We start from the raw sequence: 26,716 nt of genomic DNA, 5'->3' as shown, positions 1-26,716 counted from the left end.
CCTCGGCAAGTAGAATCAAGGTGAATCTATTAAAGGTGGTGTAGGTAAATCAGGGCGAATTAATTTTTTGTTTTCTTCTTTGCGAATACCTTGCCGTGACAATCAAACGTACCAAACAATGTCGTTGGTCTAGTGTCACCACCTTTAATGGAAGCGTGTTGCTATTTTGCCTTCGCAAATAAATCACTTCTTTGCTTTCTACTCTGACGTGAAAAGTCAGTTAGATGTAGTAGTACAATTCCGAGATTTTCGAGATGTAAAAAATACCGCAATCTCGAAATTGGCATCCCTAGTATATACTCGTATACCCACAAGTATTTGTGATAGATAAATTTAAGCAATCCAATCCTACTAAATACCTATTTGTCAGTTTAACCGCTTACGTACCTGGCTGCCCAACAACTACATAAAATGATAAGAATTGGATAATCGCTGCTAAGATTTAAGTAAATCTGTCTTGACACGACTAAGATCAAATAGTAAGTGGCGATGGGATAATGTGTAAATATAAAGGAGAAATGTTGGATGCTGCGCGCAGAGACGGAAGAAAGGCAATTAATGAAAATACAAATTTAAATAAGATAGCGACTAAACTTAGCGATTGTGAATATGCTTGTGAAATTGTGAAAATACTCGTACTAGCATGCAGAATAATGCCATTTGTATATGCGGTTAAACACATTTTGTTTATTTGTGCTGCCTCAAGTTGTCCATTTAAAAGTGAACTGCTCCATTGACAAGCGAGTCAGTGCAAAATTAGACCGCAACGCGTCGAGTAGCCTGAAACTAATTCAAGGCGTTAATTCAATCCTTGTGTGTTTCAACTGCATTCAAAACGTCGCGCTTAATACTAAATTAACTAAAGCAATCAATTATATAAAGAGAAGATATAAAAAAAAAAGAAAATTATAAACAATTAATAGCTCTCAAGTCGAACGTTAAAAGTTGAAAGTTCTTTAGCACAAAATGCCCGCCAACGAGGAACTACTTCAGCTGCAACCGCGCAATTTGGAAAATGGTGCCACAAAGGATATTAAAGCAACGGCCGAAGAAGAGAATGCAGCTACGAAACCCAAAGAGCAATGGGGCAACGAGATAGAATTCCTCTTCTCCTGCATTTCACTATCTGTGGGTTTGGGCAACATTTGGCGTTTCCCTTACATTGCATTCCAAAATGGGGGCGGCGCTTTTGTTATACCATATCTAATAGTTTTGCTTATCATTGGGCGGCCAGTCTACTATTTGGAGATCATTTTGGGACAATTTTCAGGGCGTGGCTGCATTAAGGCTTTCAATATGGCGCCAATTATGAAAGGTGATTTTCAAACCAAAAAAAGAAAGAAAACAATCGTCTGGTAATAATAGTGAATTGAATTTAAAGGAATTGAGTGCAATACTGAGTGGCCATAGGGGTAACTCAACAGAAGAAATTTTAACAGAAACCAACGTATATCTTTTCAAAAGTTTTAGATATGCTGAGCCCAATTCTGAGCCCACATTTGCTCTAGTGACTCGGACTTCGGAGGTATTTCAATCTAAAAATAAATTAAAAAATCACGATGTTGGTGCATATTTGAGGTTATGTACCATCGAAAAAATATTTTTTTAATATTTTTTAAGGGGTTATATACAGTAAGAGGGTACATATATACAGTGGCCTCGGTAGTCTAGCGTAAGTGTACTAGCCTGCCATCCCAGAGATTATTGGCTCGAATCCCGCGTGTGCACACGGAAACCCGTGCACTACAGTTAGAAAGCTGAAAAAAGCGAAATTTTCCAGAATTTTTCCTGAGAAAACTTTTAACTTTATTGATCTAAAAATTTCTACACGTATTAAGTTATGTTTTAACTGTTAGTAAAAATATTTATTTGGAAAGGAGCTACAGCTGATCTCCGGGAGCTCCTCTCAAAAAAGACGTTTTGAGGTGACCTCTATATCTCTGAACTGGATCCTCTGAAATTAAAAAACCAAACAGTAAAAGTAATGATAAATCTAGTAATTAATCGGAGGAATAAGCAAAATAAATTTTTTGACAAAATTGCGTTTTCTCAAGAAAAAAAACGAGTTCTGGCAAAAATTTCGCTCTTAAATTGTTTATAAAAAAAACTATTTATCGGTGAGAAAAAATCTGAATTACTAGAAAAATATTTATGAAGCTTGTGTTAAAATTTGGGACAAATTGGTTTAGACGTTTTCGAGTAATGTTGATCACCGACTTTGAAAACACCATTTAGAGAAAAACGCGTTTAAAGTCCGGCCTTGTACCTTCAAGCACTCTGAAACGCCTTTTCAAATTTGCGTGTAACTTCGAAAATATTCACCGGAACGATATTAAATTGTCGGTGCGTATTCTTAAATATATTAAGAAAACAAAATCGATTTTTTGAAAATTCTAACTGTATATAACCCCTTAAGGAAAAAACCATCCTCACCATTTTAACGTACAATTTGTCTTCTTTTGTATGCCGCTAAGCTTGCTTCTATATCTTTTGATGTTATATAATATAGCATCGAGATTTCTGTTTTTTCTATTAAGGAAAAATTTTATACAGAGATCGAAAAATAATAATTAATTAAAATACTTTTTTTTAGTAATTAGTCATAAACTCACGTAGCTACTCTCCTAATGTTTCTATATATTATATTAAATGAATTAGAAATTTCGGAGCGTCCGCAGATGCACCTTTAGTCTATTCGAATAAATCTCCAGTGATAAATAACTAGCCGCAACTTGTGAAAGAGTAACGTACAATTTTCTCTCAAATTGAAAAATATACAAACAAGTACGCAAACACAGAACTTGTAAGTCTCGAGAACACACAGAGGATAGATTACCAGGTTTGGCCAATCAAAATTGTGCGAGCAGCTTCGGTTGTCACGTCGCTGGTTACTCGGCAGTCGAATTCTGCCCGCTTATTTCACACGTATTCACACACAGATCCTACCTAACGGTCGTCCCGCGGGAGGCAAACGGAGCTGGCGTGGGTTTTTAGTGGGTGAGTCGAAAGACAAGTCTTACACTTTTCGGCTTTCAATGCTTTTTGCCACCTCCATAAAAAAAAAAAAAACAAAAAAAAAACCCATCCAATCAGTCGTTGTTCAGACCATAGAAGTTGTTTTTGTAACCAAATCGCTGTCATGACTCCGGTGCCGCCAGCCAATCAGCTGATTCTTTTAAATTCGCTGAGAGCCGTTAGCGAGTATTCCATACGCCGGTTGCTTGTAGCTGCTGCTAGCTACCTCTCCGGAGCGTCCGAGCGCCCTTTGTTAATTGTTGAATAACTCGAAAAGTATTTGTCGGATTCACTTCAAATTTTTACATAATATTTTTAAGATATTATACTTTAAGAAAATGCAAAAAAAATATTTTTTTGAAAATTCTGACTACCCCTAACCCCTTAATTTATTATCGTTCTAATATTTTTAGTAAACCTATTTTTAAATGCATTTCCAGTTTTGATTAAGCCTTCTTTTCCTCAGTTCTGAATTCTTTTGAAAGCGCATGGAATATATTTTTTTTTATAGCAATACAACTCTTTCTTTGCAGGTGTCGCCGCTGGTCAAGTGCTCGCCACGGGCGCCTCAATCACCTATTACTCCAGCATAATGGCATTGACTTTACGTTTTCTGATAGCCTCGTTCTCGAAAGTGTTGCCTTGGAGTTATTGCCGCGAAGAGTGGGGTGATAGTTGCCTCAACGAATCGATTTCAATGGCGCATGCCAGTTCAGCGCACGAGCAGCGCCAAGCAAAAATGTCATCAGCGGAATTGTATTTTCAGTAAGTAAAAAAATATTCTTAAAAAAGTGAGTTATGTAATCTTAAAATATCTTGTAATTTAACTGTTTTATTATTAGTAAAGTAATAGAAAACTGTCTTAAGAGGTATGCCGCTAAGCGTACTTTGATTTAATTTGAAACTTTTTCTCTTTGTTTTTATTGAAATTATTCAGAAAAGTGATATTACACGAACAAGAAGACATTTTCAACGGACTAGGAACGCCGAATTGGGAGTTAGTAGGCTGCTTGGCGGTGGCATGGTTTATAATTGGTGGAGTATTGATAAGAGGTGAGAAATTCAGTTCAAAGTGCTTGCATTTCAACTTTCACAATCAAATATGAAAAAATGCATATATAACTTGTGGCGAAGAAAATATTTCACTTTAAGTCGAATTGCAAATAATTTAGAAAAATATATTTAGTCCATGTATCCATTTATGTAGGTAGATCTAAAATATTTTTCAGTTAGTTACGAAGCCTAAAAATACCGCTTTAGTGAATTTTTGCTTCTTTATAAATTTATTGGCTATCAGAGATATGAGTTTTCATGGCAAATTGTCTTCATTTGTAGAAAGTTTTGATTTTATATTTGCATTTGAAGAAAACTGTGGCTGTTGGCTGTGTCTTATCGAAATCACTTAAATACTTACGGTTAGACTCTAATTGCTGAACGATTGTATCGTAAGTGATATTAATACTTCATAATCGTGATGAAGACTATTAGAACCGAAAAAGGTTAAAAGTATCATGAAGGACATGACAAAGTTTATCCTCCAGCATGACAACATTCGGCCTCACGTTACCAAAGGGATGAGCACATACAGTCTGTGTCAGAAGAAAAGAACAGGTTTTTTTCTTGTAACTTCAAGATATCTTTCGTTTTGCTTTTTGCTGCGTAATAGTCCCACTCAAGGGCTACGACGCCAGTGCTAACTCAGGTTAGTGTCGTTCGAAACTTTCCCGTAAACGCAACCAAACAGAAATGATTGAAAAGTATGCGAAAAGTTTTGAGGCGGTATTTTTATGCACGCATTCGAAGGGGCCGAAATCATCCTAGGCTGCGGCTGCAAAAGTAATTAAAAAAATCAAAAAAGTGTGTTGTGATGTGGAATCAGCGATATAAGATGTACAAAAACGTTGATGACTTTCCCGAGAGACGGCAAAGAAGCAGGATAAAGTGATCGTCCAACTTTTTAAGCGGGCCCCTTCTTTGCGACTACACCAAGTACGATCAGTTCTTGCCAAAAAGGGAATAGATGTGAGTATCAACACCATCGAACGTCGACTGAGGGAGGCGAACATATCCTACCGTCCCATATCATCAAAACCACTGCTCTCAGAAAAACACATTGAGAAACAACAAAACAAGAAAATGGCGTCACAGTATTGAACTGGCCTAGTCCCCAGACGACAACCCCATTGAAAATGTGTGGCGAACTATAAAAACGCATCTTGCCGGAAGGCCTGTTCATAATTTAAAGAAACTCGTGTGCCAAGTTCGCAAAATCTAGTCCGGTTTATCGACGAGCTACGCAGAAAAGCTGGTTCAAAGCAAGAAGAAGATGCCAGGCTATACTCGACAACGATGAAGACTACACGGTTTTTTTAGTATTTGCGACTCGTAGTTTTGTACATACTTTCATATAAAAAAATTTTAATATTTATCTTTTATACTTCATGAATAATCGCGGTTCCAGTTTTCTGACACAGACTGTATTTGGAAACACTGCACTGGGATGACCTGGCTCAACCGCCGTACTTGCCAGACATTGTTCCTCTTGACTATTATTTGTTTCGATCGATGTCACATACCCCGGCCGATCGGCAAGAATGATATTCAATTAGGGTTGGGCATTTTGCAGTACCACTAAATTGCTTCCACTAATTTTTTAGTGGTTCTTAAAATATGGGTTCCATTTTAACTAAATCTTCAAATCACTAAATCCGCTTATTGCTCTAATTATCGGGTAAGGAAATAAGTTTCCTTCCTTTCTTAGCCCAAGTTACGAATTATTTGAACCATTCAATATGACATGATTTTATGTGAAGTTTGTGCCATTGGAAGCTACAACTTTACTCCATCTTTCAGGCAGCATACGAATTCCTCTGACGAAAAATTCGAGTTCTTTTGACTTGATCCATTCATTGAGCCAGTTTGCGATGCTCTCTTAAGAAGTGAACCGCTCGCCAATAAGGGCTGACTGCATTGATCGAACTGCATTGGTAATCCGAAGGTGCAATGTCTATGGGATATGGCGGGTGGGGCAATATTTCCCAATTCAGTCCCTCTAAATATTTCTGAACCGATTTAACAACGTGTGGCCTGGCGTTGTCATACAACAAAATCAGTTTGTCATGTCTGCCGTCCCATTCCGGCCGCTTTTCTTTGAGAGCTCGACTCAAACGCATGAGCTGCAGTCGGTAACGATCGCACCCTTCTGATCCCACCAGATGCACAACATAACCATGAATATTTTTTTTCCGCTGTCGATGGACTTGGTTCACCTGGCAGGCTCCAACATTTTCGCCGCTTAGGGTAATCATAACCGATACATTTTGCATCGCCAGTGACGATGCGATGCAGAAAACCTTTTCTTTTCTGCCGTTCAAGAAGCATCTCACACGTCACCAAACGGCTCTCGATATCCCTCTCCGTCAATTGATGTGGCACCCAGTTACCTGCTTTCTGAACCATTCCCATCGCGTGAAAACGTTTACCGACGGTTGATCTGTCAACATCCAACTCTTTAAACATATCAACAAGGGTTCGACATGCGTCTTCATCCAATAATTGTTGTAGTTGAGTATCTTCGAGTTTTTTCGGTGTCCCTTCGCGATCTTTATCACTCACGACGAAATTGCCACTTTGGAAGCGTCGAAACCACTCTTTACAAGTTGTATTTGATGGAGCGTGACTACCGTAAATATTGATCCATATACGATGCGTTTCAGCTGCACTTTTCTTTAAAAGGTAATAATGAAGCATGATGACTTCCCGCAAATGTTGTTTTTTCGGGACGAGCTGAGATATTTTTGACGTCAGATGGTCAGATGAAAAAGGATCTTTACCTATCAAATGAATGTCAACTACTGCGGTCGAGACCTCAAATAGACACTTTCAAATCACCAGTATATTACTAGAACGCACACAAAATTAAAGGGTTTTTCAATTGGCACGGGTCGATTTTGGCGCCCTGTGGCAGCCATTTTGTTTTGGTGACATCTGTCAAATCTTTTGTTTATTATTCAGTTGTTTATGCCAAATCATCATGGCAAGTTACACGATTGAACAGCACGTTCAAATGATAAAACTTTATTATCAAAATGAGTGTTCATTAACGCAAACGTTGCGCGCATTCCTCGGTAGACGTGGTGGCCCTTCAAAGTCGACTCTTCAACGTTTGGTGGCCAAATTTGAGACGACCGGGTCAGTAAACAATCAGCCAACACCCGTACGCTCAAGGAACGCAACAGCGAGCGCTACACAACGATGATAACCAATTTCTTATGGCCCATATTGAACCATATGGACCTAGACGACATGTGGTTCCAGCAGGACGGCACTACGTGCCACACAGCAAACGCCACGATTGACATTCTGCACATCTACCCGCCCTTATTGAATAACCCTTTAGTATCAGCAACGACACCTCTTTTACGAGGGTGGAAACTTATTCCCATAACCAATATCTAGTGCACTATGCCCAATCCTGTATTCAATCCGCCTTCGCTGATCGTAATTTACAATAATTCATATCCCTTCGATTTCTTCTCATATACACCCCGTTTCCAAATTATAAACACATCACTATATTTTTTTTAATAAAAATTTGGTTCATACTCGTACTACAACGAAAACCATGTAACGCGAAGTTTCACTTTAAACAAAATTTTTCAAAATTTCATCTAAATTTGGAACTTTTCAACCATAATTTTTAGAATTGAAATTTAGTATGCAATTTTTTGCCCATTTTGCATTTTTTGCATTGCATTTTAGTGCAAGTTTCAAGTGACTGCCAGTTGATTTTTAACAAATTTTTTCGCTGAGGCATCACGATTGATTTTTAATTAAAGTTGGTTTATCGGTGCCCATATTAAAAACTCTCTTCAAGTTAAAAATTAGTTCAAAATTAATTAATTCATTCGAATTACATCTTTATAAAACAAAATACCTATCGTTTCCCAGAAGAGTGCCAGTCTTCTTTTATGCTGAGTAAAAAATGCTTACCACTATTTTTTTTTATTATGGCACTATTCTGGCAAACGATCGATATATATAATATAGTATTGTACATACAACTTACTATTAATCCTCTTATTCTCAAGCTGTTGTTGTTGTCACTTATTTAATACTCTTACTTCAAAACAGGGGTTAAAAGTTCTGGAAAGGCTGCCTATTTTCTTGGAGTTTTCCCCTATGTGGTGTTGCTTGTGCTGCTGCTGCGAGCTGTAACTCTACCCGGTGCCGTGGATGGAATTATTTATTTCTTCAAGCCTCAGTGGTCGGAACTTTTAAATCCGTTGGTAATTATTAAAAATGTTTATATATATTTTTTTTTAAGATACAAAAGCTACCTATATAAAAGTTTACTCGTAATTACCAAAATTATTCCAGTTCAAATAAATATAAATTTACAGTAGATTGCATTAAAAAAGACAACATCGTGCAAATCAAGAGAAGATTATCCACCAACGAACTGTCACACGTTACATGACCACAACTAACCTAAATCAGTCTCGTAAAATAGTCTGGTTATGTATCTGCATTAGGGCCTCCGCATACGGGTCGTATCTTCATCGTAGCGTATGCGACAAAATGTACGCGAGGCATTCGCTTCGTCGTCGCACATTTGTGTTCAAATGGCGAACCGCACACGGGTTGTCAGCTACTCGTACTCGTCACAGCAAGCATGCAGCATGACGCTTATCGTACAGCAGAGTCGTTAAATATCCTGCACGCTTGTCGTTTGTTTTTGATCTTCAGTGTTAGTATTTTGTTTTTGAATAGTCGGATTCAAAATTTCTACAAGTTCCTTAAAAGAATTTTCAGACATTCTGTAAAATGTTCAGACATTTATAACCATTGCAATCATTTGTGCAAGCAAAAGTCTGAAATTTGTAATCACCCCTTTGTAACTCCCGCGTGGCAATGAATAATCTGCTGTTTGAGTTATTCCTAATATACGGATGCACCAGGTGCCTCCCTTTTCTTTTATTTCTCCTCCAATGAAGAAGATAATACAATAAAATAAATTCCTCTTCATCGCTCGACATATTGACAACTCGTACTTGTACGATAGCTAGTTGCACTGTGTGCGAGCAAGCAAGCGTATCATAATCGTCGCTATAAAAAATACTAATGTAGTGCTGCTGACGTTACGACCCGTGTGTGGAGGCCTTTACTCTGCATAAAAAAAAAAATCTGCGCTGCTTTTCCATCGGAACTATAAAATGTATTATATATATTTTAAGATTTTTGTTAAATTTTTTTGAAAAAGTACTAAAATTTACGTAAGCTGGACCAATTTGAAATACCTCTAAAAATCTCGTTCATTTGACTCAATTGATAAAATTTTGAAATATTTGTATGCATACCTTTTAAGCTTAAACTCTTCTTAAATTAGGGTAAATTTTTCGAAAAAATATTTTTAAAACTAGTTTTGCTTCTTAAAACCTTGATTTTTTAGACATTTTCAAGTCAATCCAACTCACGTAACGTTTCATATTTTTCCGAAATATTTTGGCGGAAGATTTAAACTATGATTTTATAATTCCGGTGGAATACCCGCTACTTTTTTCGTGAAAAACTTTAATGTAGGCATTTACATATAAGAGGGAGGTTCAATAAGTGCCCGTGTCAGAAATGAAGACACCATTTTTCAAAAAATTTAATTATTATTTTTTCAACATAGTTCCGTTTATAAAGATACACTTCTCCCAACGCTCTTTTTCCATCTTAGCGAAAATCACGAAACACGTCTTACTCGAATAGCTGCCAAATCCAAACTAACCTATCAGTCAGTCTGAAATTTGTTTTGCCGTCGTTTGATAGATGACAGCACACGATGCTAACACCAACTTCCCTCAGGAACGCCCTCTGGTATCAAACACGGGTTCTTATTGAACCGCCCTTTTACGTATCTACTCATAGGTAGGCGCGTATGCATATCTGTCAATTAAACGAGTGAACGCTTTGATTTATGGCTTTTCTGCCCTCGATAATACCTACTCAAATTTTCTGATAAATATTTAAGACATCGAATATCATATTATATTTAAAAGGATTTGTTTGCACTTTTCTCCAAAAAGGGGCTAAAAGAAGTTAAAATGTTTTGCAAAAATTATGCTCGTGGAATTCTACTAAAGAACATTGGCCAGAAGTCGACGTATAATACTTTTGACGCATAATATAAAGATTACTATAACCAAAATTTGGAAACCTCGACCCACTGTTAAAAACTAATACCGTAGCTTTATTATACAAAACTAGGGTCTACTTATGATGTGTTTGCAGGTTCCAAAAATGCTGCTGGACGGTGTAATTAATCAAAATACATGCAATTCCAACTCCGACGATTAATGATTATATTAATTTTTTATGAATTGTTTTATGAGTAGTGTTCAAATCCCAGGAAGTTCTCGAAACATAGCGAAGTGTGCATTCCATTACACATCCACGTTTTCGCCGATGTTCGAGCCTATGAAAATAGGTCTGTCGTTATCCGCCTAATAATATTTCACAATAAATTTTTAGCATATAAATACATAAAATGTTTAATAAAATATAAATTTTGCTGCGCGTGATGTAGTTGGTGTTCTAACCATATGACACTTTATCAAAAAGTGTCGGCGAACTGCTGCTAGTCAAACCTTGGTTCGGCCCATTTCGACAGATCCGAAACGGCGCACGTGCGGTGATATTACCTTATTATTTTTTGTTTTTGCGGTTAGGTTGGGTTAAAAATGCCTTCGCACCATATAGTAACCGTCGCTACTACGGGTGTAGTGATCCCGCTAAAAATATCCCTCCTCCTCTCTTGGATTTTTCCCTCCACCTCGGGACTGCTTCTGCATTGCTTCACCCTGCGTCGTCTGTTTTGAAAAACCTATGCTCAATGCTCTTCAGCATAAGTTTCCATTTCACGCCACTTTTTTCGGATAATACTCAGCATCATCATACTCAGTATCTCCATAAATGCAGTTTGGTAGGTTCACCTTTCCCATTCGCCACAAATACTTGCGAAAGGTCCCATGTCCGAACAAAAACTGTGTGGGGTAATAGTTAACCACACCGTGCTTTCTTTCTACCCATTTTTTTAGATCGGGTATTAGTCTCGCTGTCGATCTACCGTACCGTTCAGAGTTCCATCTTGTGAGCGTTTGAATTCTAATGTCGGAGATGCAAGGTTCTGGAATTGCTGAGATTTTTGCTCGCATCTCCGTTTGCGCTCTTGTGTTAGAATATCTATAGGGATGGTTCCGCTGATAACCAAAACCGCTGCTTCTACTACTGTTCTGTATGACGAAACCACTCTGAGAGGGCAGATACCGGTTGCACCGATTGTTAAGTTTTTCGCCGGCATTGCACCCTTAACGAATTTGCGCATATTATGCATCCGTATAAAAGAATCGAGTTCGTGGTGTCCATTAGTTTTCGCTTGCTCTGAGTTGGACCCCCAAGGTTTGCTATATGTTTACTTAACCTGCCGCTTACTTTGGCAGCTCTCGTGGCAGCATGATTTATGTGCGCCCGGTAAAAAGTAGGAGGGTTCGAACCCTACGTAAGCCATGTAGCATGCAGATTATAGAAAGTGGTTTTTATCTTAGTAGTTAGTCTAACCTCGGCACACAACCACTTCTTATAAAAAAAAGGTCATGCCACTGGAAATCGGCAAAGAACTCTAAGTTCACAAAAATTGTGTAGCCTTATACATATTTTTTCTCAATTTAAGGGGTTATACGCAGTTATGACTTTCAAAAAGATCGATTTTTTTTATTGCATTTTTGTAATGTACATATATTCAAAAGTCTACGCACGAAATTTGAAGTAGATCTAAGCAATACTTTCGGAGTTATACCTAAATATGTAGAGATGCCTCGGCACGTTTTAAGGTAGGTATTGAAACTTTAAACGTGTTTTTTTCAAAACGGCATTTTTCAAGTCGGTGTACACGATATCTCGAAAACGGCTTGTTTGATCGGTCAACCGTTTTAACTCAATCTTTAAAGATACATTTTCTAGTAATAAATCGTTCCTATTGTAAATCTGATACTTATTTTCCATTTTATAATCAATTTGGCCGTAATCTTAACGTAAAAATCGAAATCATTTCTTTTAAAAGCTGCCATTTTGTGAAAATTCACTATTTTGATTAGCCGAACGATTAATTACTAGATAATCTAATATATTAACAAAATTTGCTTGGTTTTTTGATTTCAGATAATCCAATCCTGAGTTACGATGTACACCGTAAATCGTCTTTTTTTAAAGGAGGTTCCAGAAATCGCCTGCAGCGCGCTCTATAATCAACATTTTCATAAATAAAAAATTTTGTTACGTTCTTGAAGGATGCTTTTATAACCGCCAAAAATTTTCAAATTAAAATATTCTGAAGTTTCAGGATAAATCCTAGACAACCCGTCTTTTATTTGCTTCATAACTGCGTATAACCACTTAAACCTTCGATGCACATTTGATTGTATTTTATTTTTTCATTTTTCCCCAGGTCTGGTATGCTGCTGTCACACAGGTATTCTTCTCCTTAGCCATTTGCTTTGGCACCTTAATCACGTATGCCTCTTACAACAATTTTTCACGCAATGTTTACAAGTGAGTACGCCCACAAAATATGTACGTAGTTTAAATTGTTAAACCACCTACCTCTATATCTTTGCTGTTATGCGCCACTCCTTACATATTTAGAGATATTGTCATAATTACTACCATGGATTCTTGCTCCTCCATCATTGCCGGCTGCATAACATTCGGCATATTGGGCAACTTGGCATTCAAAACCGGCACACCCGACGTAGCTAGTGTGGTCAAGGGTGGCGCTGGCTTAGCTTTTATCTCTTACCCCGATGCTATCGCCAAATTTGAATTCATTCCACAGGTACGTATCGATGTGCTTACGCGCCCAAATGGCGCCTTAAAACAAAACTACCTAAAAGGCATTCGCGGTTCTTTTCTTTTTGATGTTATTCGTATTAGGCATCGGCAGCACAGTCGGCATGGGCTCCTGCATTGTGCGTGTGATACGTGATCGTTGGTTGCGCGCACCAAACTGGGCGCTAGCTTTGAGCCTAGCTGTGGTGGGCTTTGGCGTAAGTATCGTCTATATGACGCCTGGCGGGCAATTTGTGTTGAATCTTGTGGATTTCTATGGTGTGTCGTTTACGGCGCTAATTCTAGCGATTGGCGAATTGTTGGCTGTTGGTTGGGTTTATGGTAAGTGAGAGCGTGATTTTGAAATTGCCATCGTTGTTAGCGATGATTTTTACTTAACAGGAGTTAAACGCTTCTGTGCCGATATTGAATTTATGATTGGTTTGAAGACGGGCATTTACTGGCGCATCTGCTGGGGCATTATCACACCTGGTCTAATGTTGGCTGTGCTGATTTATACACTCATTGATTTGAAACCGCTGACATATAAAAATGTCGACTATCCGAACATTGCGCATAGTAAGTTTTAATTTGCTTAGAATACGAGTAGCTGATAAGACAGTTCATACAAATTTGTGTGTCGAACAGTTTTCGGCTGGTGCTTGGCTGCCATTGGACTCATGCAAATACCAGGCTGGGCTTTGTATAACATTTTGAAACAAACGAAACGTAGCGGGCTGCTTAATGTAAATATTTTTGAATTTACTCTCTAGCGAATTTCAAAAACCATTTTCTTCTTTTTATTACTTTATGTGATTTAGAAAATGATTGCGGCTACTTCTCCCACTACAAAATGGGGTCCTCTGGAGACTAAAAAGCATGAAGAGTATGTGAATCATCGCCGGAAATTAGAGCTGCAGACAAGGCAAAAAACAATTTTACAAAAAGCTTATGATAATATATTTGGCTAGATTACCTCTTAAGCTGTCTTGTTAGTTTTTACAGTGTCTTTGCACACGAATACCAAAGATACATATTTCATTAACATAAATTTTGCATGAATTGTTTAGTATTTTACTTTCTTTCAAACAACAATGAATGTCTGAACGTAATTATTGATTAATGATCAGAAAATAAAATGAGGTAAATATAAATATTTCAATTTAGTAACCAAAGAAATAAACACTTGTGGTATGAAGTTAGAAGCACGCAGTTCATGTGGATTGTTTACTTTGTTTGGCTATAAATGCAGTCTCACCAATGATCTCTCATTTCATTAATTATTACTCGGTGCATTCGCTTTTGATTGCTCTGCTATGGCTGTTTCCGCTGTGTAGATGCGTTTCGTTACCAAATAATCTCGCATTATTTTGAAAAAAGTAAACTGATTTGTGAGCGTAACGAAACTAAGCGACAGCACAAAGTGCCACTCGACGGCATAAAATAAAACGATTATGCCTGACAATACAATGGCTGCTTGCAGTCCTGTGAGTGTCATGTATATGATGGATGGATTGCGGAAGAGTTTCTAGAAAGAGAGATAAGATAGTTCAAATGTATGTATGTAAATATGTAGAGTTGTTCAAATTATCTCGTTTTGGTGTTCATGTATCCAAAAAAATTGCAAAGTAGGGGAAGGTGAGAGAGCAAAATTACATTTCGTTTTGAGGGGAAGTTGCAAGTTTTTATTGGATAAATTTTTACTTGTAAGAATTTGCAAGTGAGAAAAACAGCCGATCGCAAAGCAAAAATAAACACGAAGTAAAATTCGTTCCCACGACTGTCGGTTCTACGTTACCGGAACGACCCGGATTTATATCCGGCCAAGAGCTGTGCTTTCAGCAGCATTCCCCATATATGTATGGGGAATGATTATGCTGCTACAACAACTACAACAACGAATTAAAATTTGCGAATTGATGATTAAAATGGGGAATGTAAGTACATATTTCAGAAAAAATTTATAAAGTTCATTTAAAGTCATATATTAAATAGGAATCGGCCAATGATATAGAGACAAGTATTTCTGAACCACAGGCTCTAGTAACCGTTGCTACAGTTTACGAAACACAAATCGAAAGCATTGCAGGTATCTTTTGTGTTTTATGTTCGCACTTCTTGCTTATTAATTAATTTGGCAATATAGACGGAAGCAAGGAAAACATGGAGAAAGCTGCGATTGCCCCAATAATACCATTGCTAATGGAATGTTCTTCATCTGACCATGATGATGAAATGGAACAAATTATTGTGGAGAAAATAAAATCATGCGATGCTAAGCTCGTTATTTTACATTTTAATCGCATTATTACATATTTTTTAAATTTAATACGAGGCAGCTAAAGAAACTTTTTTATTTGTCATTTTTTATGCCAACAATTTAATCACCTCTTCGTAAAACTGACAAATTATTTCTGGATTTGCGTTCATGTAATTTTATTGATATTTTTATATTTGAGAGAAAATTCTCGGAAATTTTAGGGGTTATATATAGTTAGAATTTTCGAAAAATCGATTTTTTTCTTAATGTACATACATACCATATATTTAAGAATACACACAAACAATTTAATATCGTTCCGGTGAATATTTTCGAAGTTACACGCAAATTTGAAAAGGCGTTTCAGAGTGCTTGATGGTGCTTTTCAAACTTTAAACGCGAATTTCTCAAAATGGTGTTTTCAAAGTCGGTGACCAATATTACTCGAAAACTAAATCGGATAAACCGATTAGTCTCAAATTTTAACACGAGCTTCTTAAATATATTGTATATTTTTAGAAATTAATCGAAGATTTTTTCGCATCGATAAATATACATTTTTTATAAAGAATTTAAGCCCGAAATTTTGGTCAAAAAACGATTTTTTTTTTAGAAACCGCCATTTTGTCAAAAAAAAAGTATTTTGCTTATTCCTTCGATTAATTACTAGATTTAACATTACTTCATCGAAATCTGTTTGGTGTTTTAATTTCAGAGGATCCAGTTCAGAGATATAGTGGTCACCGCAAAACGTCTTTTTTGAGAGGAGCTCCCGGAGATCAGCTTTAGCTCCTTTCCAAATAATTATTTTTACTAATACGAAGTCTTAAAATACAGTTAAAAGATAACATAATTTGTGTACAAATTTTTAGATCAATAAATTTAAAAGCTTTTTCAGAAAAAATTCTGGAAAATTCCCATTTTTCAGCCTTCTAACTGTATATAACCCCTTAAGTTACTGGCAAGTTACTGGATAATTTTTACATGAACTGACCTTATATATGTAATTATTGTAAATTTTGACCTTTCAGATATGACGAGAAGATTTTATATACTCTCTAGAGGAAAATGGTGCAAAATATATGCATGTGACCGGAAGTGGAGTTCAACAAGTACAAATTCTCATACTTTAGGGCGCCCGGAAATAAAGATATGAGAACTTTACTGATACAAAGTGTCTTAGATTTATTTATACTACTAACAGCTTAAGCTAATTTTGAAAACTATTTCAGAATTTGGTTGAAATAATGATCTTCAGCTGCATAAATATCTGAATATTCCTAAACTGATGGCTTGCTGAATCTTGGGAGTGCTCACGTTTTTGATTAAACCGGACTTTCCCTATACGATATAGCACATCTTGGTGGAACAAAATATTAAACACTGGGATGCTCTTGTATTGTGAATCAGACTTCCTCGAAAACGTCTAGCCTTTTTGTTTTGATTGGATCGGATGATTTCTCTTGAAAAAAATACAAAAAAAGATGAATTTACTCACATAAAACCTAGAATGAGTAGAATTTCCCGGCAGCGCTACCGTTACTGGACCAACACTTGTATATAAGTCTCCATTATATTTTGTCACGCTGCTCTGAGTCCACACATTATTAGCTTTCCAGACTACGGTTGAGCTACTACTGCCACTGCCACCGCCACAGCCACCTATTGCACGCATATCCATACGCCACCAATGGCCCAAATGCAGTGATGCGCGATGTAGGATATCACTATACTTTGAAGGGAGACCAAACGCTACTGCCATAGTGAGGCAACTTAGCCAAACGTAAAATGCATGTTGATAGGCCCACAATACATTGTAGTAGATGGAAACAGCAAAGAAACAAGGCACAAGCCCAGCGTAGTAAGCATTAAACATCGACGTAAAAACAATTTGTTTGAAGCGAATATTGAAATCATTCTTCAGCACATCGATTTCATGACGTATTGTGTCCGGGCAACTGGAACAGCAATGCAGAGGCATGCCATTGAAATAGGCACCTTCAACTTCATAGGAGCTGCGTAAAAAGGGTTCGATTTGAAAGCCAAAAACAAGCACATAGATGATGAGACTGTTGAGAAGAGGAAATATTAAATTTATTATGCAAAACTAGATATGTTTCTATCAAAAAATGTGCTTACGGATAAATTAGCAGGAAGACAGGTATGAATGAGTTTTTCACATAAATTTTAAATATGCAGAAGCCTAGAAGACCTGCAAGCCCACAACTAAAGCTGTATTTAACCAAAACTCTATAGATGCGACGATGTTTGCTGCTAAAATTCTGCAACAAATCCTGTCCATGTATGAGGAAACAGTAGATAAAACGCCGTGACATTAACAATACGATAAAGGCCACCAAGTACGGTTCAATAAGATGAATATTCTGCAACAAAAACACAACAAAACTTAATTGTTGTATGTTTGTATGATTTTGATCGCATTTCATTCCCCTGATTTCCAAATTTACACACTTACAACGGTATGCTTTATATTCGACTCCGGCAACCACCAAAGCGTGCGATAAATGTTAATAAATTGCATTGCAGCGGCAAAAGTGATGAACAGGAACATTACGAGTTCGTTGATGACCTCTGAACTGCCTGAAAACTCTGGAAAGGGTATGTGCTTTGGCATGGGTGCGACATCAGCGTTGTTGGAGCCATCGCAAGCGCTGCTCTTCCTAACCGATACACCATCACTCCTAAAACTGCTTTCATTTTGTGTCTCTGCTCCCATATCTCGTCAGGTTTTTCCACTTAAGCAAGTTTTAAAATACTTTAAATAATTATTTCATAATTTGCACAGTTAATATCAGCCGGTGGGTTTCTGTTTTCTCGCGAGCAGTTGCCGTAAATTTTAAGTAAATAAACAAAGGCGAAATGGGAAATTTCCAGCGAATTAAAACGATTGGAAAATGCAATAAAAAAAAATTCTCTGTCAAATGTCAGATTGCAATTGGAGTTTCGTTAGCGCCATCTGTGGGTGGAGCCCAATTGCAGAGGTTATGGTGAAATAAAACCAATGTATATAAGTTTCAGAAATGTAGGTATGTACTAAAAAACTACTTCCGTTTCCCTACTTACGTCTCTTATATTCAATTGAAAACGATACGTACACATCCGTTTTTAAATCAGCATATTTATTTCTTTCCGCCACTAAATTGCCATGAAGTGCCTTGACTATGATCTTGTATATCAATTCCATGTTGGCGCAAACAATTACGCAGTTCGTCACATATACGAAATAGTTCTTTGTTCTTCGCAGCAACGGCACGCTCGCGTATTAAGCGCCGTGATTGCAGCAAATCCTCCACTAAACCTTCCAAGTCGAATTCTGACGCCGCACCTATCAATTGCGTTTTTGAATCTTCGATAAAACTGAAACCTAGAATACGCAAATGCTGTTGCACAAAGTTGTCTACTGCGGCTATTGCGTCCAAGCAGCTGCTAGTAGTCAGTCTTAACTCAGCTTCTCCACCACTTGCAATATTGATTTGGCGATTCACCGCACTTGCTTGCTCCAGCAGCACACCAATGCTGCGCGCTGTATCGAAATCATCCTTATAGCAGGCATCTATATCCTGTTGTGCGCGCTGTAAGCCAGCCAATACTTCACTTGTTTCCACATTTGCACCCGGCTTTTTGCCGCTCAAATATGCAAGGCAATCCACTTTAAATGTTTTAAAACGTTTCAATGTATTCCTTGAGGTCTGCATAAGTTCATCACCATACTCTACCGCATTTCGATAGTTTGAGAGCACACACGCCATACGAAACTCGTCCGCCGTATATTGTTGCAACATTTCTCCCACTGAGATGGTGTTCTTTAACGATTTTGACATCTTAGACGCTTGTCCCTTAACATGCAATTGTCCAGTGTGTAACCAATAGTTTACCCACTGCTGTGTATTGTGGTATGCACAACTCTGCGCCTCTTCGTTTTCATGATGCGGGAAACGCAAATCCAAACCTCCAGCATGGAAGTCTAGTCGTTGCCCAAAAATCATACTTGCCAACGTACTGCATTCGATATGCCAACCGGGACGTCCTGCTCCCCAGGGCGATGACCATGCCGGCTCCTTCTCGTTTTTTTGCGCCTTCCACAGAGCAAAGTCCGCTGCAGCAATTTTACCTTCGCCATCTTCTGTTGGCTGCTCTGCTATTTCCGCCAAGTTAACTTTTTGTAGCTTACCATAATTTGCGTATTTGTTCACCGCAAAATATACGCTTCCGTCATTACCTTTATAAGCGTTTCCTTGTTCTACTATTCGTGCAATAAAGTCTACAATGCGTGGTATCTGTTCGGTGACGCGTAGCTTTATGTTTGGCTCCAGTACATTGAGTTGGCGCAGATCCGACCAGAATTCACTTTCATAGAGACCCGATAACTCACGCCATCCTTTACCGCATTCCTCACTTTTGTGTATGATTTTATCATCAATATCGGTGATGTTCATAGCCGTCACAAGATTCACATTAAAATATTGGCGTAGTATACGTTGTATAATATCTAATTTAACGTAACAGCTGGCATGCCCTAAATGCGTAGAATCGTAGACAGTAGGACCACATGTATACCAAGTAGCGTAGGTGTCATTAGGCAGTATTAAAGGAACTTGCTCACGAGCTATGCAATTATGAATGCGTATGCCAGTATCGGTGCCGCTTGCAGGCTGTTGCCAAAGATGTTGGCTGGTGGAGCGATTTCTGCCTAAGGGCCAATATCTGGCGGGCTTGAGAAAGCTGTGAGAAGCAGGATGTAAGTAAAAGTTTAAAAAAGAATTCGTATACCAACCAGTTGCGGGACATTGTGTTAACTTTTATTCATTCCATTTAACCAATAGCCAGTTTGTTTTTATTTTAGCAAGTCCTCCCTGATACCATTGCAATCAGCTGTTTCTACTCACTAAATTTAATGTTGCCACAACCTTAAATAAAAATTGCATTTTCCCCAAAAATTTCCTCTTTTATGTAAACCTTTAATAATGGGTAGAATTTCGGCGGCCACCAAAGCCAAATAATTTTCTATGCAACTACCACTCAGTAAGGCCCGAATTCGAAACCAACCAACATGAAGCCACATGGCAGTTGGTTATACGTAACCGGAACGACCCAGAATTATATCCAGCCAAGAACAGCCCCTTCCACAGCATTTCCTATATACATATATATGAGGAATATTTATGTTACTACAACAACAATAAGTGTCAATTTGGTAGAAAAGGTTTTTTTCTAATAGTGAATTTCCCTCGGCAGGCAATGGGAGACCCCAGAGTGTATTTCTGCCCATAAGAAGGTCCTCATAAAAACTATCTGTCGGTTGGTAGTCACATGAAACCGCAAGAGTATCCATTTGTAAATAAACATCAAGACAAACACCAGTCATTGAAAGAGGAAGCTTGGCTCAACAAAAAACATAACAAAACATATACATGCCCATTATATATAAAAATATATAATTAATTTTAATAATTACATCTTTTTCATTAATTCCTTCTCAAAATATTTTTAAACAAAGATATACTACCAATTATTTCTAACCTATAAAACCCATAACTGTATTGGCATCCCTGATAATCGGCAACAGCTGATCTGTTATGAATTCAATTGCATTGGGTATTTGTGTAATTTCAGAATTTCAGACTTGTTTTAGGATAAGTTGTTTTTCTTAAATTTTTTCTTTGAAAACTTCCACACAAAACTATCAACAAGATGATGCGCTACGAGGGTGATGAAAAACTAGCTGATAACACAGCATGTGCGGGCGTTAGAGCGGATCTGAAGATGTGCTTACTCGAAAGTGATTGCTGCCGTGTTGTGAGTACAAAGAGTGACAATATTCGAAGTAGCAACACATCCAAATATATTTGGCTTTTTTAGGATAAGAAAACACCCCGGGAGTGCCTCAAATTGAACAATGTACCAGACGAGTGTCAAGTGCTTAGAAACACATTCTTCGAGTGCAAACGCTCCTTGGTAAGTGGTGGCCAGATATACAGCTTATCAATCATATTTCAAAAAATCTATCTTTTGCAGCTCGATAACAGACAAAGATTCCGTGGACGCAAAGGTTATTAAGCCATTCTTTAGAATTATAATAAGATCATTCAATCAGTTAGCAGTATAGTTATGTTTTTAATTTATAATTCAAATAAAATATGTTGATTAAATACTAACTTATAGTTTACAAACATGAATTAACATTAAATGCTAAATATTCTACATGCAGCTTAATTCCGTCTTCGTCGTACGCGTGATATACGCCAAGCATTAGGCTCCTCATATTTATTGTATAGCGGTTCGAGTCGTTGATTCTTTTTGAATTTGCTCAATTTCGTTGGATCAGAGAAACGGAAAAATGATGGTGCAAATTCGACCAACCATTTCGGATCTATAGTGGTTACTTCACGCATATATTCCTTGGTAGTTTGTACCAGTTCATGATAAACCACCCACTCGGGCTGACGATTGAACAGTGCACTGGAGGGATGTATGTACACCACTTGCGAATCAACGAGTGTGCGATAACCTTCTTGTGGGTCCTTTTTAGCAGCATTGCGGAAGAAACCTGAACAAATCGCTTTTTGTATACGCACAGAGTTTTTACCAGCCGAAACAACGTCCAATTTGTGCCGATCCATAATGCCCAACAACTGTTTGCGTACATCCTGCGAACGTTTCAGTGTGCGTATTTGGACGAAGTTTTCGTAACACCAGGCATTCGAAAATTTGTTGTTCTTCCAGCTGTTGTATACGGCTAGTAGTGTTAGATGATCGCCTTCGGGCTGATTGAATTTGGCTTTCTTTTGGTCTGCCAAGGCTTGCTTGTCTTTTGGCCGATAGAAAACGTTTTGTACGCTCAGCATGGATACAATAGTTAGCACTTCATCAGAACATTGCAACGCCACGGACATAATGAGCATTTTCGAGAGATTTGGTTCCAGTGGAAATTCGGCCATGCGCCGTCCTAAACGAGTAAGTAAGCCCTCATCGTCCAATGCGGATAATGAATGCAAATTTTCCAAAGCCATTACTAAAGATTCTACAGGTGGCGCGTCCATGAAATCGAAATGCAGCAAATCGTTAATACCCATAGTCTTCAGCTGCAATACTGTCATCGCCAAATTTGTACGCTGTATTTCTGGTACTGGTGTAGGCAACATCTCGTCTCGATACGCACGCTCTGTGTATAAGCGATAACATTTGCCGGGTCCTGTACGCCCAGCTCGACCGGCGCGCTGCTTAGCTGCAGCTTGGGATATTGGTGTGACCACCAGCGAATCCATGCCCGTTTTGGAATTGTAAACCTTCTGTTTGACGAATCCCGGATCAACGACGTAGAAAATACCATCGATTGTAAGCGAGGTCTCCGCAATATTGGTGGCGATAACGACTTTTCGGCTACCTGCTGGCGCTGGATCGAAGATACGCGTCTGCATTTCAGAGGGCAATGCCGAGTACACAGGCAGTATAATCAGTTCGGGAACATCGGGACCCAAACTTTTCATGCGCTCGTAAAGAATTTCGCAAGCAGTGTCAATCTCTTCCTGACCCGTAAGGAAGAGCAATATGTCGCCTGGCGGCTCACGCAAATGTATTTGCATAACGGTAATTAGTGAAGCATCTAAGTAGTCTGTCTCTGGTTCTTTGGTATACAACACTTCGACGGGAAAGGTTCGACCAGGTATGGTGAAAATTGGCGCTTCAAAGAAATATTGCGAGAATTTTACTGCATCCAGTGTGGCTGAAGTTACAATAAGTTTCAGTTCAGGCCGCTTTTGTACGGCACCTTTTAAGAGACCAAAGAGCACGTCTGTGTGTATAGTACGTTCATGCGCCTCATCCAACATAATCACGGAATAAGACTTTAAGTCCGACTCCATTAAACACTCGCGTAACAACATACCTGTAGAGAAAATATTAGGAAAAGTTTGACATAATTCAGTGCATAGCATACCATCTGTCATGTATTTGATAACCGTTTCCGGACTGGTGCAATCCTCGAAACGTATAGTGTACCCTACTTCTTGTCCCAGCCGACAGCCGAACTCTTCTGCCACACGCTTGGCCACTGACATGGCGGCTACACGACGTGGCTGTGTGCAACCAATCTTGCCACGCGCAGTGAACCCACTTTCGGCTAAATATTGAGTAATTTGTGTCGTCTTGCCGGAGCCCGTCTCACCAATGACAATCAATATTTGATTGTCAGATACAGCTTTGATGAGGTCGTCGCGCAGTTTGTAAATGGGCAGGGATTGACGTTGTTCTAAAAGCGACATGTCCGTCTTTTTACCAAATGACGACTTCTTTCCGCCTATAACGTGCTTTTTCCACTCAGGCACTTCAATGGTTGCGCCAGATCCTATGCCGCGGGTATTTGTCATAGCACGGGACTCATCTTCGTCGGGAAGTGGATCGATCCAGTTGCGGCTCATATTTGTTGGAGCAACGGCATCTTGTTCGCGCTGTAACATTTTTTGTTCTCGTCTCTCTTTTGATAAAGCCGATTGCATCATAGCGGCTTGTGCCAGCGAACCGTCGGGATTTTTAACAATTCGCACGGGAGAGAGGTCGTGCAGCGCCCGCCCGTGCCCCGAAAGGAACGGCGGCTCTTCTTCCACAATTTCAATTTCAATATCGGCTTCATCATCTTCTTCTTTCTGTATTAGACCCGTCTCCTCATCAAAATCGGGCATTTCGCTGCGGTCGATTACTCCGGAGCTAATCATTTGTTTAATTTCCCAACGTTCGGGGCTGGATATGCGCGTGACGCGCTTCCGCGAGTCACTTTCATCGTTATCCATGCTACCACCCTGTGCAGAAAAGTCGAAGGTGAGATGAAAATCTCCAACGATTTTATACAAATTACTTACTTGCAAATTAAGCAGCGAAGTACCACTGTACGGCCGATCCGGATTACGATCTCTCAGATCATCATCTGGTGCCACATGCGATAGCGGATTCAAATCACGTCCCGACGCTTGATCAACTTCTTTCATAGAAAGTGACACCTTCTGTCCTGCGATAGACATCACTTTAACTTTTACATTCGCATTTCTTTGCACCACCTCCGTCACATCGGTGACACGTCCTTCGGAACGCAACTGTGAAATATGCACCAGTCCTTCCCAACGCTTACGCAGCCCAAAGAGCTGCACGAAACAACCGAATGGTACAATATTCGCCACTTTACCTGTATAAATTTTCCCTGGCTCGGGATCATCGGGTAGCGGTGCTGGTGGTGGCATCTTCTCATTACGACCATGCCGCTCTGCAGAATGTGAACGGGAGCGCTTGCGCCCGCTACGTTCGTTATGGTCCCGCGAACGCGATCTTCTTCGGCTATTACGATCGCCGCGTTCACGAGAACGGGAACGACGATGACGATCACGCGAATGTGAACGCGATCGACGTCTGCTGCTACTGCTGGTGCTATGACCATGGGATCGTGACCGGGATCGCGAACGGCGCCTACGTCCACTGCGATCGCGATCACGATCATGGTCACGGATACGTTCTCTATCGTGTTCATGCCCTCTGTCTCGATTTCGCGATTTGCTACGTGAGCGTCTCCGTCTGTCATTGCGTCGCCTCTCTGTTGGTGAAGCTGAATGTGAACGTCGATCCCGACTTCTTTCACGCCTGCTACTGCGTTCACGGTGATTGTCGCGCTCCTTTGAGCGTGAACGTGAATGTCGGGCAAGCTTTTTCTTCTTCTCCGACTTGATTTTTACATCATCATATTTCCTATGTGTGCTTGAAGCATGTGCTTCTAATTTAATCATGTCATTACCGTGTTCGTTCTTGGTTGCTTTTTGTTCTCTTTTTATCTGCTTACTTGGAGCTAAAGCCTCCAATTCAGCCATCACGTCATCGATATCATCGTCTTTCGATTTGTCATCTTCCTTTTGTCGACTCGGTGCTAGTGCTTCTAACAGTGCCATTGTGTCATCTACACTATCTGACTTTTTGCGCTTACTCGGTGCAAGTGCTTCCAGTTCAGCCATTACATCGTCCATTTCAGGGCGCTTATTTGATTTACTCTCTGTTTTCCTTTCATTCTGCTTCTCCGCTTCGGAATCAGAATTACTGGATGTACTTTCGCTGGCGCTTTCTCCTCCACTGCTATAAGTTTTGCTAAATTTATCATTAGGTAAAGCTAAACCTGGAAACAATCGCGTCAACTGATCCTTTTTGGCAGTTCTCACCCCACCAACATCATCAGTTTCTTCATCGGTACGTCCCGGCTTCATTAAATTAATTATGCGCTGTAGATTAGTAACAAATGAATCCGGAAATTCAGCACCATTGTCATGTAATGCTTTGCGAAAAGCATCAAATGTCGGATTTTTATCCTCCAAATCTATTATGAACTCCGCCAGATCTTTGTCGTTTAGACCCAAGTGGTTTTCCAATTCGGTGCAAATTTTTGACACCAGTGATAAATATTCAAGGCGCCTTAACTCCTCCATGGTGTGTTCTAATATATTCACTTAATTTTCATAAATAAAATACTTTTATCACTGCAATGCTATAAATGTGTTAAACTGTAGAAAAATGCTTGCAAACGTAAACTACACAATCGATTGACAATCAGCTGATTTACGACGGCAACGTTGTTCAGTGTTGTATAGAGAGAAATGACAACACAGTGATTTATAACTGTAGATTACAGGGTAATAGAAGTGATCAAATTTCAAAACCTGACTGTAATAGAAACTAGAATCCAAAAATTAAAATACTCGTAAAGTGAAATGTATAAAATAAAATTAAGAAAATTGTATTTATTTTTTTATTGACCAAGATGAGTCAAAAAGAAGTCGGTTGAAACTTTCTAGATCCACAATCAATAGCCCAATAACGGAAAGTTATTTTTTGACCATTTAAATGTTACTAGCAAAACAGATTTTATATATTGGTATTTTCCATAATTAATTTCATGAAACTAAATGCGGCCGCCGTAGCCGAATGGTTGGTGCGTGACTACCATTCGGAATTCACAGAGAGAACGTTGGCTCCAATCTCGGTGAAACACCATCCATTTGTATGATTATTAAAATAATTCCAAAGCATAATTATCGAGCAGACGCGTACGAAATGAAAACCATAGAAAAAGGACAATGACAAGTATTTTAAATAAGCATATTAGTATACATATCTATAAACAGAAAAAAAAAATTAAGTACAAATAATACTAAAATGGAAATTTGGTTTTTTATTTATGAAGGATTTATGAAAAATATGTAACTGGTGGAAAAGGGCAGAGTAACAATAACCTAACCGCTCAGGTAATCACCGCGGCCGGTCGAGGTAATCAAAAGACAACGAAGCTAACGGCCCTGCTAACGGCAAGATAGCTGGTATAACGGCTTGAGATAACCAGCAGGTAATCAATAAATCCATAAAAGTTAAATGGGAGATTAGCTGCAAAATTGACAATCAGCTGTCAACACTGCCTTGAAAGGTTTTTCTTCGTAGAAATTGGTTTGGTGGAATATTTTGGAGTTTTTGGTTTGCTTAATTATTATTAACGAAAGGAAGAAATCGCAAAGAGAAGCAATAGTTAAT

At 38.7% G+C, this 26,716-nt stretch overlaps 5 protein-coding genes across 6 annotated transcripts; 2 read left to right on the top strand and 3 right to left on the bottom strand.

Annotated features, from left to right (window-relative positions):
* The first annotated feature begins 735 nt into the window (after nt 1-735).
* On the top strand, nt 736-13,856 carry LOC128868818 (sodium-dependent nutrient amino acid transporter 1). Of its 2 annotated transcripts, XM_054111350.1 has the most exons (10): nt 737-1,315; nt 3,549-3,780; nt 3,953-4,068; nt 8,149-8,303; nt 12,506-12,609; nt 12,703-12,892; nt 12,951-13,227; nt 13,288-13,464; nt 13,534-13,631; nt 13,707-13,856. In XM_054111350.1, exons 1-10 carry the CDS (start codon nt 967-969, stop codon nt 13,854-13,856), a joined length of 1,848 nt encoding a protein of 615 aa, XP_053967325.1. In that variant the 5' UTR covers nt 737-966. The 2 variants fall into 2 exon arrangements, with proteins under 2 accessions (XP_053967326.1, XP_053967325.1); XM_054111351.1 differs by lacking the exons at nt 13,288-13,464; nt 13,534-13,631; nt 13,707-13,856 and having other exon boundaries at nt 736-1,315; nt 12,991-13,136.
* On the bottom strand, nt 13,822-18,002 carry LOC128868820 (transmembrane protein 39A). The gene is made up of 4 exons (XM_054111353.1): nt 17,622-18,002; nt 17,285-17,529; nt 16,644-17,214; nt 13,822-14,413 (listed from the first exon to the last, which is right to left on the bottom strand). The coding sequence occupies exons 1-4, from the start codon at nt 17,880-17,882 to the stop codon at nt 14,162-14,164; spliced, it is 1,329 nt and encodes a 442-aa protein (XP_053967328.1). The 5' UTR covers nt 17,883-18,002; the 3' UTR covers nt 13,822-14,161.
* A 133-nt stretch (nt 18,003-18,135) lies between these two features.
* On the bottom strand, nt 18,136-20,046 carry LOC128868819 (cysteine--tRNA ligase, mitochondrial). The gene is made up of 2 exons (XM_054111352.1): nt 19,941-20,046; nt 18,136-19,888 (listed from the first exon to the last, which is right to left on the bottom strand). The coding sequence occupies exons 1-2, from the start codon at nt 19,952-19,954 to the stop codon at nt 18,286-18,288; spliced, it is 1,617 nt and encodes a 538-aa protein (XP_053967327.1). The 5' UTR covers nt 19,955-20,046; the 3' UTR covers nt 18,136-18,285.
* A 680-nt stretch (nt 20,047-20,726) lies between these two features.
* LOC128866345 (cytochrome c oxidase assembly factor 5) lies at nt 20,727-21,321 on the top strand. The gene is made up of 3 exons (XM_054106987.1): nt 20,727-20,962; nt 21,026-21,121; nt 21,182-21,321. Exons 1-3 carry the CDS (start codon nt 20,858-20,860, stop codon nt 21,221-21,223), a joined length of 243 nt encoding a protein of 80 aa, XP_053962962.1. The 5' UTR covers nt 20,727-20,857; the 3' UTR covers nt 21,224-21,321.
* Nucleotides 21,261-25,734, bottom strand: LOC128866344 (ATP-dependent RNA helicase DHX8). The gene is made up of 3 exons (XM_054106986.1): nt 24,022-25,734; nt 23,103-23,961; nt 21,261-23,051 (listed from the first exon to the last, which is right to left on the bottom strand). The coding sequence occupies exons 1-3, from the start codon at nt 25,618-25,620 to the stop codon at nt 21,376-21,378; spliced, it is 4,134 nt and encodes a 1,377-aa protein (XP_053962961.1). The 5' UTR covers nt 25,621-25,734; the 3' UTR covers nt 21,261-21,375.
* Nucleotides 25,735-26,716: the final 982 nt, after the last annotated feature.

The sequence above is a fragment of the Anastrepha ludens genome, chromosome 6 (genome assembly GCF_028408465.1).
Source record: "Anastrepha ludens isolate Willacy chromosome 6, idAnaLude1.1, whole genome shotgun sequence".
In the NCBI taxonomy this organism is placed as follows: domain Eukaryota; kingdom Metazoa; phylum Arthropoda; class Insecta; order Diptera; family Tephritidae; genus Anastrepha; species Anastrepha ludens.
The sequence above is the reverse complement of the archived record's forward strand: the minus strand, read 5'-3'. Positions and strand labels throughout refer to the sequence as shown.

Coding starts and splice junctions, on each gene's coding strand:
- LOC128868818 (XM_054111350.1), top strand. CDS start 967: ATGCCCGCCAACGAGGAACTACTTCAGCTGCAACCGCGCAATTTGGAA. Junction 3,781..3,952: donor TCAGCGGAATTGTATTTTCA/GTAAGTAAAAAA, acceptor GAAATTATTCAG/AAAAGTGATATTACACGAAC. Junction 13,228..13,287: donor GGCTGTTGGTTGGGTTTATG/GTAAGTGAGAGC, acceptor TTTACTTAACAG/GAGTTAAACGCTTCTGTGCC.
- LOC128868820 (XM_054111353.1), bottom strand. CDS start 17,882: ATGGGAGCAGAGACACAAAATGAAAGCAGTTTTAGGAGTGATGGTGTA. Junction 17,530..17,621: donor CGAATATAAAGCATACCGTT/GTAAGTGTGTAA, acceptor TTTTTGTTGCAG/AATATTCATCTTATTGAACC. Junction 17,215..17,284: donor GTCTTCCTGCTAATTTATCC/GTAAGCACATTT, acceptor TCTTCTCAACAG/TCTCATCATCTATGTGCTTG.
- LOC128866345 (XM_054106987.1), top strand. CDS start 20,858: ATGATGCGCTACGAGGGTGATGAAAAACTAGCTGATAACACAGCATGT. Junction 20,963..21,025: donor AAAGTGATTGCTGCCGTGTT/GTGAGTACAAAG, acceptor TGGCTTTTTTAG/GATAAGAAAACACCCCGGGA. Junction 21,122..21,181: donor TCGAGTGCAAACGCTCCTTG/GTAAGTGGTGGC, acceptor TATCTTTTGCAG/CTCGATAACAGACAAAGATT.
- LOC128866344 (XM_054106986.1), bottom strand. CDS start 25,620: ATGGAGGAGTTAAGGCGCCTTGAATATTTATCACTGGTGTCAAAAATT. Junction 23,962..24,021: donor CTTCGCTGCTTAATTTGCAA/GTAAGTAATTTG, acceptor TTTTCTGCACAG/GGTGGTAGCATGGATAACGA. Junction 23,052..23,102: donor TATCAAATACATGACAGATG/GTATGCTATGCA, acceptor TTTTCTCTACAG/GTATGTTGTTACGCGAGTGT.